Here is an 11,708-nt window from a genome sequence, read left to right on the forward strand (position 1 = left end):
CTGCCCTGGCCAGGAGGTGTCTTGGGTTTCAGGAGGTGGTTTTCTCAGGAAAGGTGTCCAGGCTCCTGCACACCCTGAGGGACAGGGCAGCACTGCTCACATCTCTGCTCCACCACGGCCCACGATGGCTCATTCCCAAAGGCACAAAGTGACCAATCTTTAGACTTATACACAAGGTCTACATATATATATATATTTATATATATATGTACACACACAATATTACATATATATTTAAATATATATATATACATATATATATTTGGTTTTGGTTTCTCTCTTGTATCTTCTTTTGCTTTTCTTTTTTGCCCTTCCCCTCTTGCTTTCCCTTTTAACTTAGCGGTGTCGTCTCCTCTGAGGAGGGTTCTGCTATATGTTCTGGAGACTTCTCTGTCTCCAAAGAGACTTCTGGCTTCTCCTCTGGCAATTCAGGCTCCTCGGGGGCTTGAGGTCCCTGCAGCTCCTGACTCTGAGTCTGGCTGTTCATTTTCTCTTCTGCTTCAATCTCCTCTGAGGTGGGAATGGAGTTTTTCTTTGGACGACCCTTGGGCTTTGTTGGGGCCTCCTGTCCACCCTTCAGTACCTGGAGCAAAGAGATGAACCATCAGGATCAATCTGAATCTGCCACCAAACAGCCTTGAGAGAAGGATAAACCTTGGCTTTGACCTCAAAGTCAATGCATGACTTGGTCCCCATTTCAGCCTCAGAGCAATGTCCTGCATTCATGGAATGAGCTCACCCACCATCTCATGGAAATAAACTGAAATGCAACCATCACCAGCAAGGACACCCAGAACTCTTGGAGTTCTCCAAGTCACTTCCTACATGAGGCCCCAAATCACCCAGGCATACAGCCCTCAAACCTACAGAGTTTTTATGCAGAATTCAGTTCTTTTCCTGAGCATTTACTTTATTCAAAGCCCAAGTAATAAACCTTAGCCAGGATTTCCTATTCCTACCTTTCCTCCAGCCTCTTTGCCTTTGGAAATACTCTTTATTTCCCAAGACCTGTATTAAAATGCATTTCATCTGAGTTAAAGGGGAGTCAGTATGACAGCCTGTTCCTATGTTTAACTCCCTCTCCCTTCACACCATCACTGCAGCAACAAGACACTTCCAACCAAAGATCTGTATCCAAGCTAATCCCAAATTTGTTTTAAGTGGCAGGAACTTCTGCAGCTGTCACATAGGTTCAAAGATACAGTCTAGAACTGCATCTCCTCTCCCAGATCAGAATACATAAACATCTCCACTGGATAATGTCACAGCATCGTGGTTCCCACCAGGATTTATTGAACAGTTGTCCTTTCTGTGAGCATTTTAACTGGAAAAGGGCCACGGAGCTGACAATAAGTGAAAGAGGAGAAAAGAAGATATGAAAAGCAAGAATTAATGTTATTAGCTCTCCAAGCTGCACTGGTTTCCATGGAGCAACACAACTTTTTTTGTCTGTGCACATAACCAATCCCATGAGCACTAAATCACAGGAATGGCAAAACTGCAGAGGGAGATATTTTGGTTCTTCCCTCTGTTCTGTTCTGATTTCTTTCATCCCTTTGCTTCCCATGTTTCCTACTGCCTGTGGCCCCTCCAGCCCAACACATGTGCTGCAGCATGAGCACTAGAAAAAAAAGACTATGTCTTGAAGAAAAGTGATTAAAAATAACCCAAAATTTGGTATAAATAGACAGAGGTCACAGAATCACACAGAACCACAGAATCCCAGGGGTTGGAAGGGACCTGGAAAGCTCCCCCAGCCCAACCCCCCTGCCAGAGCAGGGGCACCCAGAGCACATCACACAGGAACGTGGCCAGGGGGGTTGGAATGTCTCCAGAGAAGGAGACTCCACAGCCTCTCTGGGCAGCCTGGCCCAGGGCTCTGGCACTCTCACAGCAAAGAAGTTCTTCCTGAGATTCACATGGAACCTCCTGGGCTCCAGTTTGCACCCACTGCCCCTTGTCCTGTCACTGGACATCACTGCACAAAGCCTGGCTCTGTCCTCCTGACACTGCCCTGAACAGATTTGTGCCCAGGGATGAGGTGGCCCCTCAGTCTCCTCTTCTCCAAGCCCAACAGCCCCAGCTCCCTCAGCCTTTCCTCAGCAGGGAGATGTTCCCCTCCCTCCAGCATCTCTGTGCCTCTGCCCTGGGCTCTTCCCAGCAGTTCCCTGTCCTTCTGGAACTGAGGGGCCCAGAACTGGACACAAAATTCCAGATGTGGCCTCACCAAGGCAGAACAGAGCAGGAGGAGAACCTCCCTTGACTTACTAACCACACACTGTGCTCAGCTTCCAGATCTGTTCTTTTCAAATCAGGTTTTAAGGACCACTTACCATTTTCTTCCACTTCATCCTACGGTTCTGGTACCACGTCTTCACCTGGAGCTGAGTCAGCCCCAGGGACTGGGCCAAGTCAAGCCTGGGAGACAAGAAAAGGTATTGAAATGAGTTTAGAGAGGGCAAGAAGAGCTCAGAGGCCCAGGCAGCAAACCCTACACTGTAAGAGCATATAACAGTGGAATCACCAGAAAATATTATTATTTGTTTCTCTAACTTGTTGTTTTGAGAAATAGTCAAACAAAAGTGGTAAATACAGTGAATTCAGGGAGTAAATATAGATGCTATTGGGGGAGGGGCCAGGATATTTAGGAGTATGCAGGCTGTCTGTTCTCTTTTCATAGCATCACAGCATCACAGACTGGTTTGGGTTGGAAAGGACCTTCAAGATCATCTAGATCCAACCCCCTGCATGGGCAGGGACACCTCCCACCAGCCCAGGCTGCTCCAAGCCCCATCCAACCTGCCCTTCAACACTGCCAGGGATGGGGCAGCCACAGCTTCCCTGGGCAACCTGGGCCAGGCTCTCACCACCCTCACACTCCACAATTTCCTCCTAATGTCTCATCTAAATCTCTCTCTTCCAGTTTTCATCCCTTCCCCCTCATCCCACCCCTCCCTACCCTTGTCCCAAGCCCCTCCCCAGCTTTCCTGGAGCCCCTTCAGGCACTGGAAGCTGCTCTAAGGTCTCCCTGGAGCCTTTTCTTCTCCAAGCTGAACACCCCAGCTCTCCCAGCCTGTCTCCAGAGCAGAGCTGCTCCAGCCCAAGGATCATCCTCTTGGCCTTCTCTGGACTCTCTCCAGGAGCTCCTTGTCCTTCTTATGCTGGAGGCTCCAGAGCTGAGCACAGTTCTCCAGGTGGGCTCTAACAAGAACTGGGTAAATGGGGAGAATCCTCTCTCTGACCCTTCTGGCCATGTTGCTTTGACACAGCCCAGGACACAGTGGCTTTCTGGGCTGCAAGTGCACATTGCCACACATTTTCTCCTGTGTCCACTGGATAAATGGCAAGCACAGAAGCTGCAGATGTTTGCCTGCCCTCTTTACACAAGCTTGTGGTAGCAGCTGCTGACACTCCATGTCTGTACATGAAGCAGGGAGCTACTGGTACAACACGTCCCTGAGACACAGGGCCTTGGGGTAGGAAGCAAAGACAGAAGAGCCAAGACCCCCAGCATCAGGCTGCTTTGAAAGTGCTGCTCTTTGCATCATATTTCTTCTTCACTACCTAATCATGGGGATAACAATAGTTTCTCATTTCTCATGGAGCACTAGATCACCTAACTCCATTAATTTCTTCTGCATTCTGCTATTATGGGCAATTTAGGCTTATAAATGAATGTATTTGTGTGTTTAGCTTAAGGGTATACATGGCAGACAGCCCATAATCCTGATTCATCCTCCACAAATCTCTAACCTGTGCAGCTTCATCTGAAACCATTCATTATTTCTCTATTAAAACTCAGGATATGAAGCAAATGCAGCTCAGAGTAACTCCTGGTCCTTCCCCACAGGTGCCAGCACCGTTCATCTGGAGGTTTGGAAAAGGAGCTGCACAATGGATGGAGCTGGAAATCCTCAGGGATGGTGGGCAAGTGTCACACAGAGTCACACACATCCTGCAGGTGGGACAGCTCAAGCACAGAGTCACCTTCCAAGGTGTTCTGGCCTCTTTAGCAGGTATTTCCCTGCCTTTGGATGGGGAAACACATTCATCAAGGCCAAGTTTTTCATAATAAACCTTTGGTTTCAGCTGGGCTCCCAGGGCAATCAGACTCACTCTTACATTTACCCACCACCAGCTCTCTGTGCTCAAACTCACCCTCCTGGATTCAAGCTCTTCCCTCACGTTGGATTCACTCCAGGCCTGCAGCCTTGGCTTGCCTGCTGCTGCTGCCACTCTGTAGGGTTTGTGAGAAGCCCCACTGACATGCAGACACCACTGCTGGGAGTGGAAAAGCAGGATCTAGCAGAGACATTGCCCTGCCAGGCTGTGCTCCCTTCCTCCTCATAAACCAGGTGCTTCACTTGCCTTTCCAGCAGCACAATCTGGTGTCCAGACCAAAAGCTGCAGGAGCAAACCCAGATTGCTTTCTGGATCCACTGCTTTCTCCATCACATTTCCAGCCAGGAGCTGACAGAAACAAACTCTGCTTGACTAACTCCTCTTGCCTTGGTGCACATCTTACCACACTTTGATGACCTGCAGCCAGTTTCCCTCTCTTGCCACACACATAACATTAACCAGCATCACCTGGAAACCCCAGGCAACAAACAGAGGGGAAGAGGGACATGGACAGGAACTGCTCACCAGCCTCCAACATGTACAATGCCAAGGAACAGTCAGACAATAAAATTAATTAACAGCCTGGAGTGCTTCATCAACACTGTAAACCATCTGGTTACGTGAAGCTGTGAGGAGTCAGTACAGGTGCACTAGGAACCTGGAAGCTGCATGAGCCAGGCCATGGCATGAAATGGGTCTGGCTGTGATCCTTGGCTTTAGGAACAGGCAGTGAGAGCAGTTTAAATACTGGGACACTGCCACTGTGGAATTCAAGGACTGGGGTACCTTTCACACCCTCTCTAGGTTGGCAGATTTCACAGGAATTGGACAGATCTTTTTCCAGAAATTGAAATTTGCAGAGTAGGGTTCAAAGCCTTTAAAAAAGCTGAAGCCTCTTCTTAGTTGGGTTTGTCCATTTGGTACCAAGGAGGCCCTAGGAACTTCCCTCCTCCTTCACAAGGACAAGGCAGCCTTCAACTCCATGCAACCCTGGCTGTTTTCCAAGCTGATGGACAGGCCACCACCTTCTCCTTGAACTGCTGGAGAAAGCTAGCCCAGCAGCCAGCTGAAGCCACAGCCAACCTCTCAGCTGCCACAGAGACAGAGTCATCCACCACCAGATCCCAGGAGGAGACAGGCTCCACTTTTGTCCAAGTCTGCAGCGGGAATGGGAAGGACAGAGAGCCTTCTGCCCTGTCTCTGAGCCTGGATGCCTGCTAGCAAGCACATATATCACTGTGTGGCATTTCCATGGACGTAATCTATTCATGTCACCTTTGATCCCAGGAAAAGTTAGCCTTGAAATTGAATCTGGTCACCTGCCCATGTCCTTGGCCAACAGCAGAGGCATCTCTGTGGAGCCAGAAAGCAGCACAGTTCAGACAGACAGCATCCAGGATGGGAGCAGCTGAACAGGGCTAGGGCAGCCTGTTTTGCTCATTCCTTTTCCCACTGTAAGAGACTGACCAACTTTTAGCAGCTTCCCAGTATCTGAAGGGGCCTACAGGAAAGCTGGGGTGGGGCTTGTGGCACAGGTGTGTAGTGAGAGGACAAGGGGCAATGGTTTGAAGCTTAAAGAAGGGAGATTCAGGTTGGACATTAGGAAAAAGTTCTTTCTTGTGAGGGTGGTGAGAGGCTGGAACAGGTTGCCCTGGAAGGTTGTGGCTGTTCCCTCCCTGGAGGTGTTGAAGGGCAGGTTGGATGGGGCTTGGAGCAGCCTGGGCTGGTGGGAGGTGCCCCTGCCCATGCAGGAGGGGTGGATCTAGATGGTCTTCAGCTCATGGAATGGTTTGAGTTGGAAAGGACCTAAAAGATCACCCAGATGATCCACTAGCTGATCTTCAAGGTGGCTGCCCCATCCCTGGCAGTGTTGAAGGGCAGGTTGGATGGGGCTTGGAGCAGCCTGGGCTGGTGGGAGGTGTCCCTGCCCATGCAGGGGGTTGGATCTGGATGATCTTTAAGGTCCCTTGCAACCCAAACCATTCTATGATTCTATGACCTACCTGTCGGGGGTAGAGAGATACTTCTGCTTCTGGAATTTCTTCTCCAAGCCCATCAGCTGGAGCTCAGTGAAGATGGTCCTGCTCCTGCGCGGCTTCTTCAGGCGCGGCGGCTGCTCCGCCTCGGACTCGCTGCTGGGCTGGGGCTCGCTGGCCGGGGCCTTGGTGCTGGCAGCCCCTGGGGAGCCCTGGGAGGGCAGCACACGGGAGCTGGTGGCAGCTGGGACCAAGTGGGGCACCACGGAGGGCTGCCTGGTGATGACGGAGATGAGAGGATACGCCCGCAGAGAAGGGGACCCTGGCGGGGAAGGAAGCAGAGGTGGGTAAAGGCCAGTTCGGCGGGAATATGGTTAAGCAATGGGGACACTGGAGGGAGGAGAGAGAGAGGGAAACCTTTCCAGCCTCTGCCATTCCCTTGTTCAATGACCATGAGGAAGTCAGTTCCCCTCTCTGGACCTGTTCCTTCTCCCAGGTGGCATTTCCTTGGGCTGCCAGTCTCGATGATGTGCGTTTCCCCAGCCCAGGGAAGGGAAGGTCTGAGTTTCCAATGCCTATTCTATTATTTTTTTAAAGCAGCTATTACAACACACACCACTGAATTAATGTCTCATTACCACAGGAGATTCATAAGAGATTAAACGGAGCTAATGATGAGATTTGTCCCCATTCATGCCACTCTGCTGCTCCACAGCCACCAGGACAGGGTTCCTGTCACAGCGTCACCTCATCTCCCGTTAAAGGGGACAGAGAATGGAATTCAAGCCACAACTGATCCCACCCTCTAGCAGGTAGCTGAGTCAGATGAATCACACTTTCATCCTCTGCTGTCTGTACTGACCCTGTTTACTGGCAGGTAAGGATGAATAGGTGGGAAGCAGATTTCTTCTCCGACTCTTAACTCTACATCTTACACCAACCAGTTGATACCAGCCCTAAAAAACAAATCAGCAGTTCTGCTCCAATCCTTTCAGGTCAGGGCCAGTCTGGGATGACAAATCTAAGTATTCCCAAACACTAGAGGAAGTTCTGATTCACATCAGACCTCTGGATTTATAGCTATAGACAGATTTCTGCTCAGCCTTAGCCCCAGGAAATCAAACGTTCCTTCAAAATTCCAGCAGAGAAATGGGGCCATGTAAGGGAAATGTACACTTGTTGCAAGGCAGCACTCTAGAGAGCTTTGCAACCAACCTGCAGAGGTTTGGGCAACTCACTTTGTTGCTCCATGCCTCAGTTTACCTCATTTGCAAAATGGAAACAACCCTCCTTCCCTGCTTCACTGGTGGTAAAACATGAACTGAAGTTTAATGTACATAAAGTATCCTGAGATCTGCAGATAAGAGGTGCTGTGGAAAGGAACACATTACACCAGCAGGTCTGATTGTGAAACTCTTCCTATGAATCACCACTAATGAAAATAATGATCTACAGACCTCAATGAGTCTATTTCAGTGAATAACTCATCAGAGGGAAAGAAAGGAGCTGCCAGCCTGGCCTGCTGATGACCTGTATTCCATACCCTCCTCCCCTGGGCCAAGGGCTGTGATGGCACAACTCAGGTCCCAGTGCTCAGGGTACATCACAGAATCCTGTAGCTTCTTGATCATCACTTCCCTTCACAACCAGTTATGCAAAAAACAGCCACCTACAATGCTTGGAAAACTATAGCCATAACACTGTAAATCCCAACAGACTGGGAATTTAAAGCAAGACTGTGGCTACAGACTGGGCCTTGAGCCTTATTTCTCCTCCACAACTCTGCAACACTAAAAATGGTATTTTTCCACACATTTAAATTATTCCACTTAAATGTCCAAGGAAATACTTGAGAGATGAGATCAGAACTGCCACACCAACACGTAGCTTGTGCAAAGTGTTATCTACCTTTTCTTCCTGTGGATTTTTTTCAGCTAAAGACCATGCTGAGCTACAGCATCACCAAGTAATCTGGCAGAAATTCTGCCTTGATTTACAACCTCAGGGGCTGTTCAAAGATCATAAATTAGGACAGAGAACACTGTCCTTTGCTCTCCTCTACTAATCCTCCCCTCGCTGATATTTATGCACCCACTGACACCAGCCAGCTACACAGAAGGTAACCCAGATCCTGCTCCCACAGGCTGTACTCTCCTCCCCAATACCCAGCCCAGTTGCCATCACAGGACAGCAAAAGCAGTGTCAACCTACCAAGGGAACAGCAGTCTCAGTCAAATTTTAACAAAAAAAGTCAGCCCCTCTTCCCTTCTTGAGGGCCACCTCCATTGCAAGAGCCCTTTGAGGAACCCTGGGTCAGGCATTCCCATCACTGAGCTCCTGCTCCCCAGCAGGTTCATCCTCTGAGCCTTATCTCACAGCCAGAAACCCCACTCCTGTCCTTGCACATGGGTGCCTTTTAGCACCAGATCACTGGTTACATGGATACCTTTAACCTTGTACCCCCCCATATTTCCAGCAGGGCTCTCCAGAAACCACAAGATTATGAAGGGATAATAAATCAGCAGAGTTCAGAAACCCCTATGAGGCTCCAAGTGACTGAAGCCCCTGGACAAAAGCATTGTTATGAGGGACTCTCTTCAAGGGAGCCCAGCAAAAGGTATTTGATACCAGAGCAGTGGGGTATTTGCTTGCCCTGGAGAGCAGGGTAGCAGCACATGGGACTGCTTGGGGTGGGGGAGGCCAGCTACAGTGCTCCCACAGCTTAAGATTTGCCTCCATCCAACAGAGGACAGTCTCTTCAGGCCATTTTTCTAATTATCAGGTAGGATCAGTACTAAAAGGACTGCTTTCCTCCTTCCAGGATTGGCACAGAGACCTTGGCTGCTTTTTGCAGGGTAAACCAGTGGTTGGTTATAAGAGAAGCAGGTGACTTTGGATTGTTCAGGTCCACATTTTCCAAGTGCTGGGCACCTGAATGAGGGGACACGTTTTCCAAACTGCTCAGCAGCCAGCAGCTGTGCCCTGGCCACATGCTCAGCAAAGCTCAGCACACTTATTTTTGGTGCTCACGTCAGGACTCTTCTTTACTTACGGGCACTTCTGAACCCACTGTTGTGCCTGAGTGCAAGTAATGGTTTGCAACTGCTGAGCTGCTTCAAGCTCCAGGTGGTGAACAGATTTGTGGGGTGTTGACACCAAGTGTCTTGTATTTGTTTATCATTTGTGCTCGTAAGAGAAGCCTTCACATATGGTTTGACACCAACAGTTGGGACAGTGCTTTTAGAAACCATTGTAAATAATGAAAGCATCTGCTGATGTTCAGCCCAGTCATAGACAAGACTTCTCAGCTTTCTACCCTCAGCCTGATGAGGACACAGGATGGTGAGGGCACAGAGCAAGGACAGCATGTAGAGAGAGACGTGGGGTTCCAGGCTGCAGGTATTTTCTGGGGGGAAGTCGCTGGCTGGGGCAGCCAACTCTCCCTGCAGAGTAACCCAGGAACAGCCAGGCTCTACATTGCACTAGCTTCAGGATCACAAAGAAAAAAGCTTGAGTGTCCTGCTCTGGAACTAGTTACCCCAAAGTTCAGAGGCAGCTGAAGTGGAGCCAGCACGTTGTCTCTAGGTGCACGATTAACACGCCGCCCCTTAAGCCACCCGTACAGTCCCTTCCCTGATAAAGCCTTGGCTCCCAAACACCATGAAATCTGAGGCTAGATCTAAATTTCACATCCCCCAGAGTTCAAAGGTATTTCTAGACTGACATGCTATTGTAAGAATGGAATAATTTCTTAATCTTCAACAAATTAAGTGCTGGCAAGCAGCTCTTGTCTGCTCAGCACTGTTGTGACATGCTCTGTCTCCCAGCACGGGAAGGAATGGAAATGAAGTGCTCTTCCCCGTCCCCACCTGCCTCTCAAAAGAGTTTCAGATGAACACACACTTCCCTGCATTTTTGTCCATGCACCACTTCCAATCCTGACCCACTGGTCTTTTGCACTTGAAAACCAAGCTGTCCACATAAGCCAGAAAATGAGGAGGGTTTTTACACACCTCAACTGTTTTATTGTTTCCATCTAAAACAATTGAGAGGCAGCACAGTCTGGTGGTGAAGGTACCAGTGGTTTAGGACTCAGGAGCTCTCAATGCTGTTTATAGGGAAGCAGTCTCTTACTATGTGGTTTTATTCAGATAAGTCCTTCTTTTATCTACTAAAATACTCTTAATCACCCTGAAGTCTAGTCTAGGCTCATTTTGCTGCTGAATACTTCTCAAATAGCTGGGAAGTATTAATATAATCCATACCTCATACCATGCACAACTGAGGGAGTGGTGCTTAAGCAACAGAAGTTTTCCTGTAGTTATTTTTTAAGCATTTGAATAGTCTCAATTTCAAGCAGCAAGAAAGCTCTTCTTTCTGTCCACCTCCAGAAAGCTAACATCTGGCCACTCAGTTGCTCAAACCAACCCAGAGCTAAAAATAAAAAGGATATTGGATCTGCAGAGTATTTTCTAATGATCTGCAAACATTTTGCTTTGCTATTTAAACCAGGCTGTGCTGGCAGCCCCTGAGCAGTGAAGAACAGCTCTGCCCCTCACACACTGCACTGGCCACAGCATCTTGACATCAACTGGGTAACTGGAGCCATCCAGGTCAAGAAGAACCCTGGGCTCCTGTTTCTTAATTCCATGTAAAATGCTCCTCCTAGAAATGTACAATGATCTAATGTATCCAAAGGTATTTTTTTCTCACTCATTTTGCTTTTCAGCAGTGACACCAAGGACAGGGCAATCAGCCCATTTCCTCCAGAAAGTTTTAGACAGGAATGTCTGTTTTTACTACCCAAGAAGCCAATACCCCAGGGGTAAATCCACAACACCTCAGCCTTTTACTGCCTCTTACCCAGGTGTGGACACAGGGGTAAAGCAGCAAAGCCTCCAGCCATGCAGGTTCCAGCTCCATGAAGAGGAACTAGGGGCACTTTCTGTTCACCAGCCCAACCTGAAGGCACCTCTGCTCACCTGCTGGGACGCTTCTATCCAACTTCTTATGACCACTAGATCTGTAGGTACACCACCAATCACCTTGCTGAAGTTTTAATTAAAAATAAAAGCTTCAAACAAATCATTTCCCCCTCCCCCTTCTCCCTGGCTTGCTTTCAACCCCAGCAGACACAGACTAGAGGGAAGAGAAAAGGGAAAGCACTAATTAATTGCACTGTTTGGCTGCCGGCAACGGCAGAACAGTTTTCCTCCCAGGCAAACTCAGCTAATTCTGTTTTGGAAAGAAAGAAAAAGGAAGGAAAGATTTATGGATCAGCTCCTCTTGGCAGGTCAGCCCTGCTCGGAGGCAGAATGAAATCTCACTCAGAATGGGCTGCAGTGAAAGGTAAATAATAAAAGAAAATGAACTTACGACTCAGGAAGGTCTATAAATCTGCCGTCTCTTGAGTGTCAAAACAAAAGGGAACCAAGAAGGAGTTGAGTTCATTTAGGAAAGAGCTTCACTTTCCTGCAGGAGCAGGCAGCCTCCTGAAGGGAAGAAGCAAGCCCTGCGTGAAGCAAAGAAGGTAAAAGAAGCAGGGAAATGTTGAGCCTCAGTTGAAGCACACACAGGGCGTTCCATCTGCTTTTTCCACCACAGATCCCC

The 11,708-nt window shown here is 48.7% G+C and overlaps 1 protein-coding gene across 1 annotated transcript; it reads right to left on the reverse strand.

Moving 5' to 3' along the window:
- Positions 1-308: 308 nt before the first annotated feature.
- Positions 309-7,349, reverse strand: BARX2 (BARX homeobox 2). The gene is made up of 4 exons (XM_010008098.1): positions 7,337-7,349; positions 6,126-6,420; positions 2,334-2,418; positions 309-583 (listed from the first exon to the last, which is right to left on the reverse strand). Exons 1-4 carry the CDS (start codon positions 7,347-7,349, stop codon positions 332-334), a joined length of 645 nt encoding a protein of 214 aa, XP_010006400.1. The 3' UTR covers positions 309-331.
- Positions 7,350-11,708: the final 4,359 nt, after the last annotated feature.

The sequence above is a fragment of the Chaetura pelagica genome, unplaced genomic scaffold, assembly GCF_000747805.2.
Source record: "Chaetura pelagica isolate M959 unplaced genomic scaffold, ChaPel_1.0 scaffold32, whole genome shotgun sequence".
NCBI lineage: Eukaryota > Metazoa > Chordata > Aves > Apodiformes > Apodidae > Chaetura > Chaetura pelagica.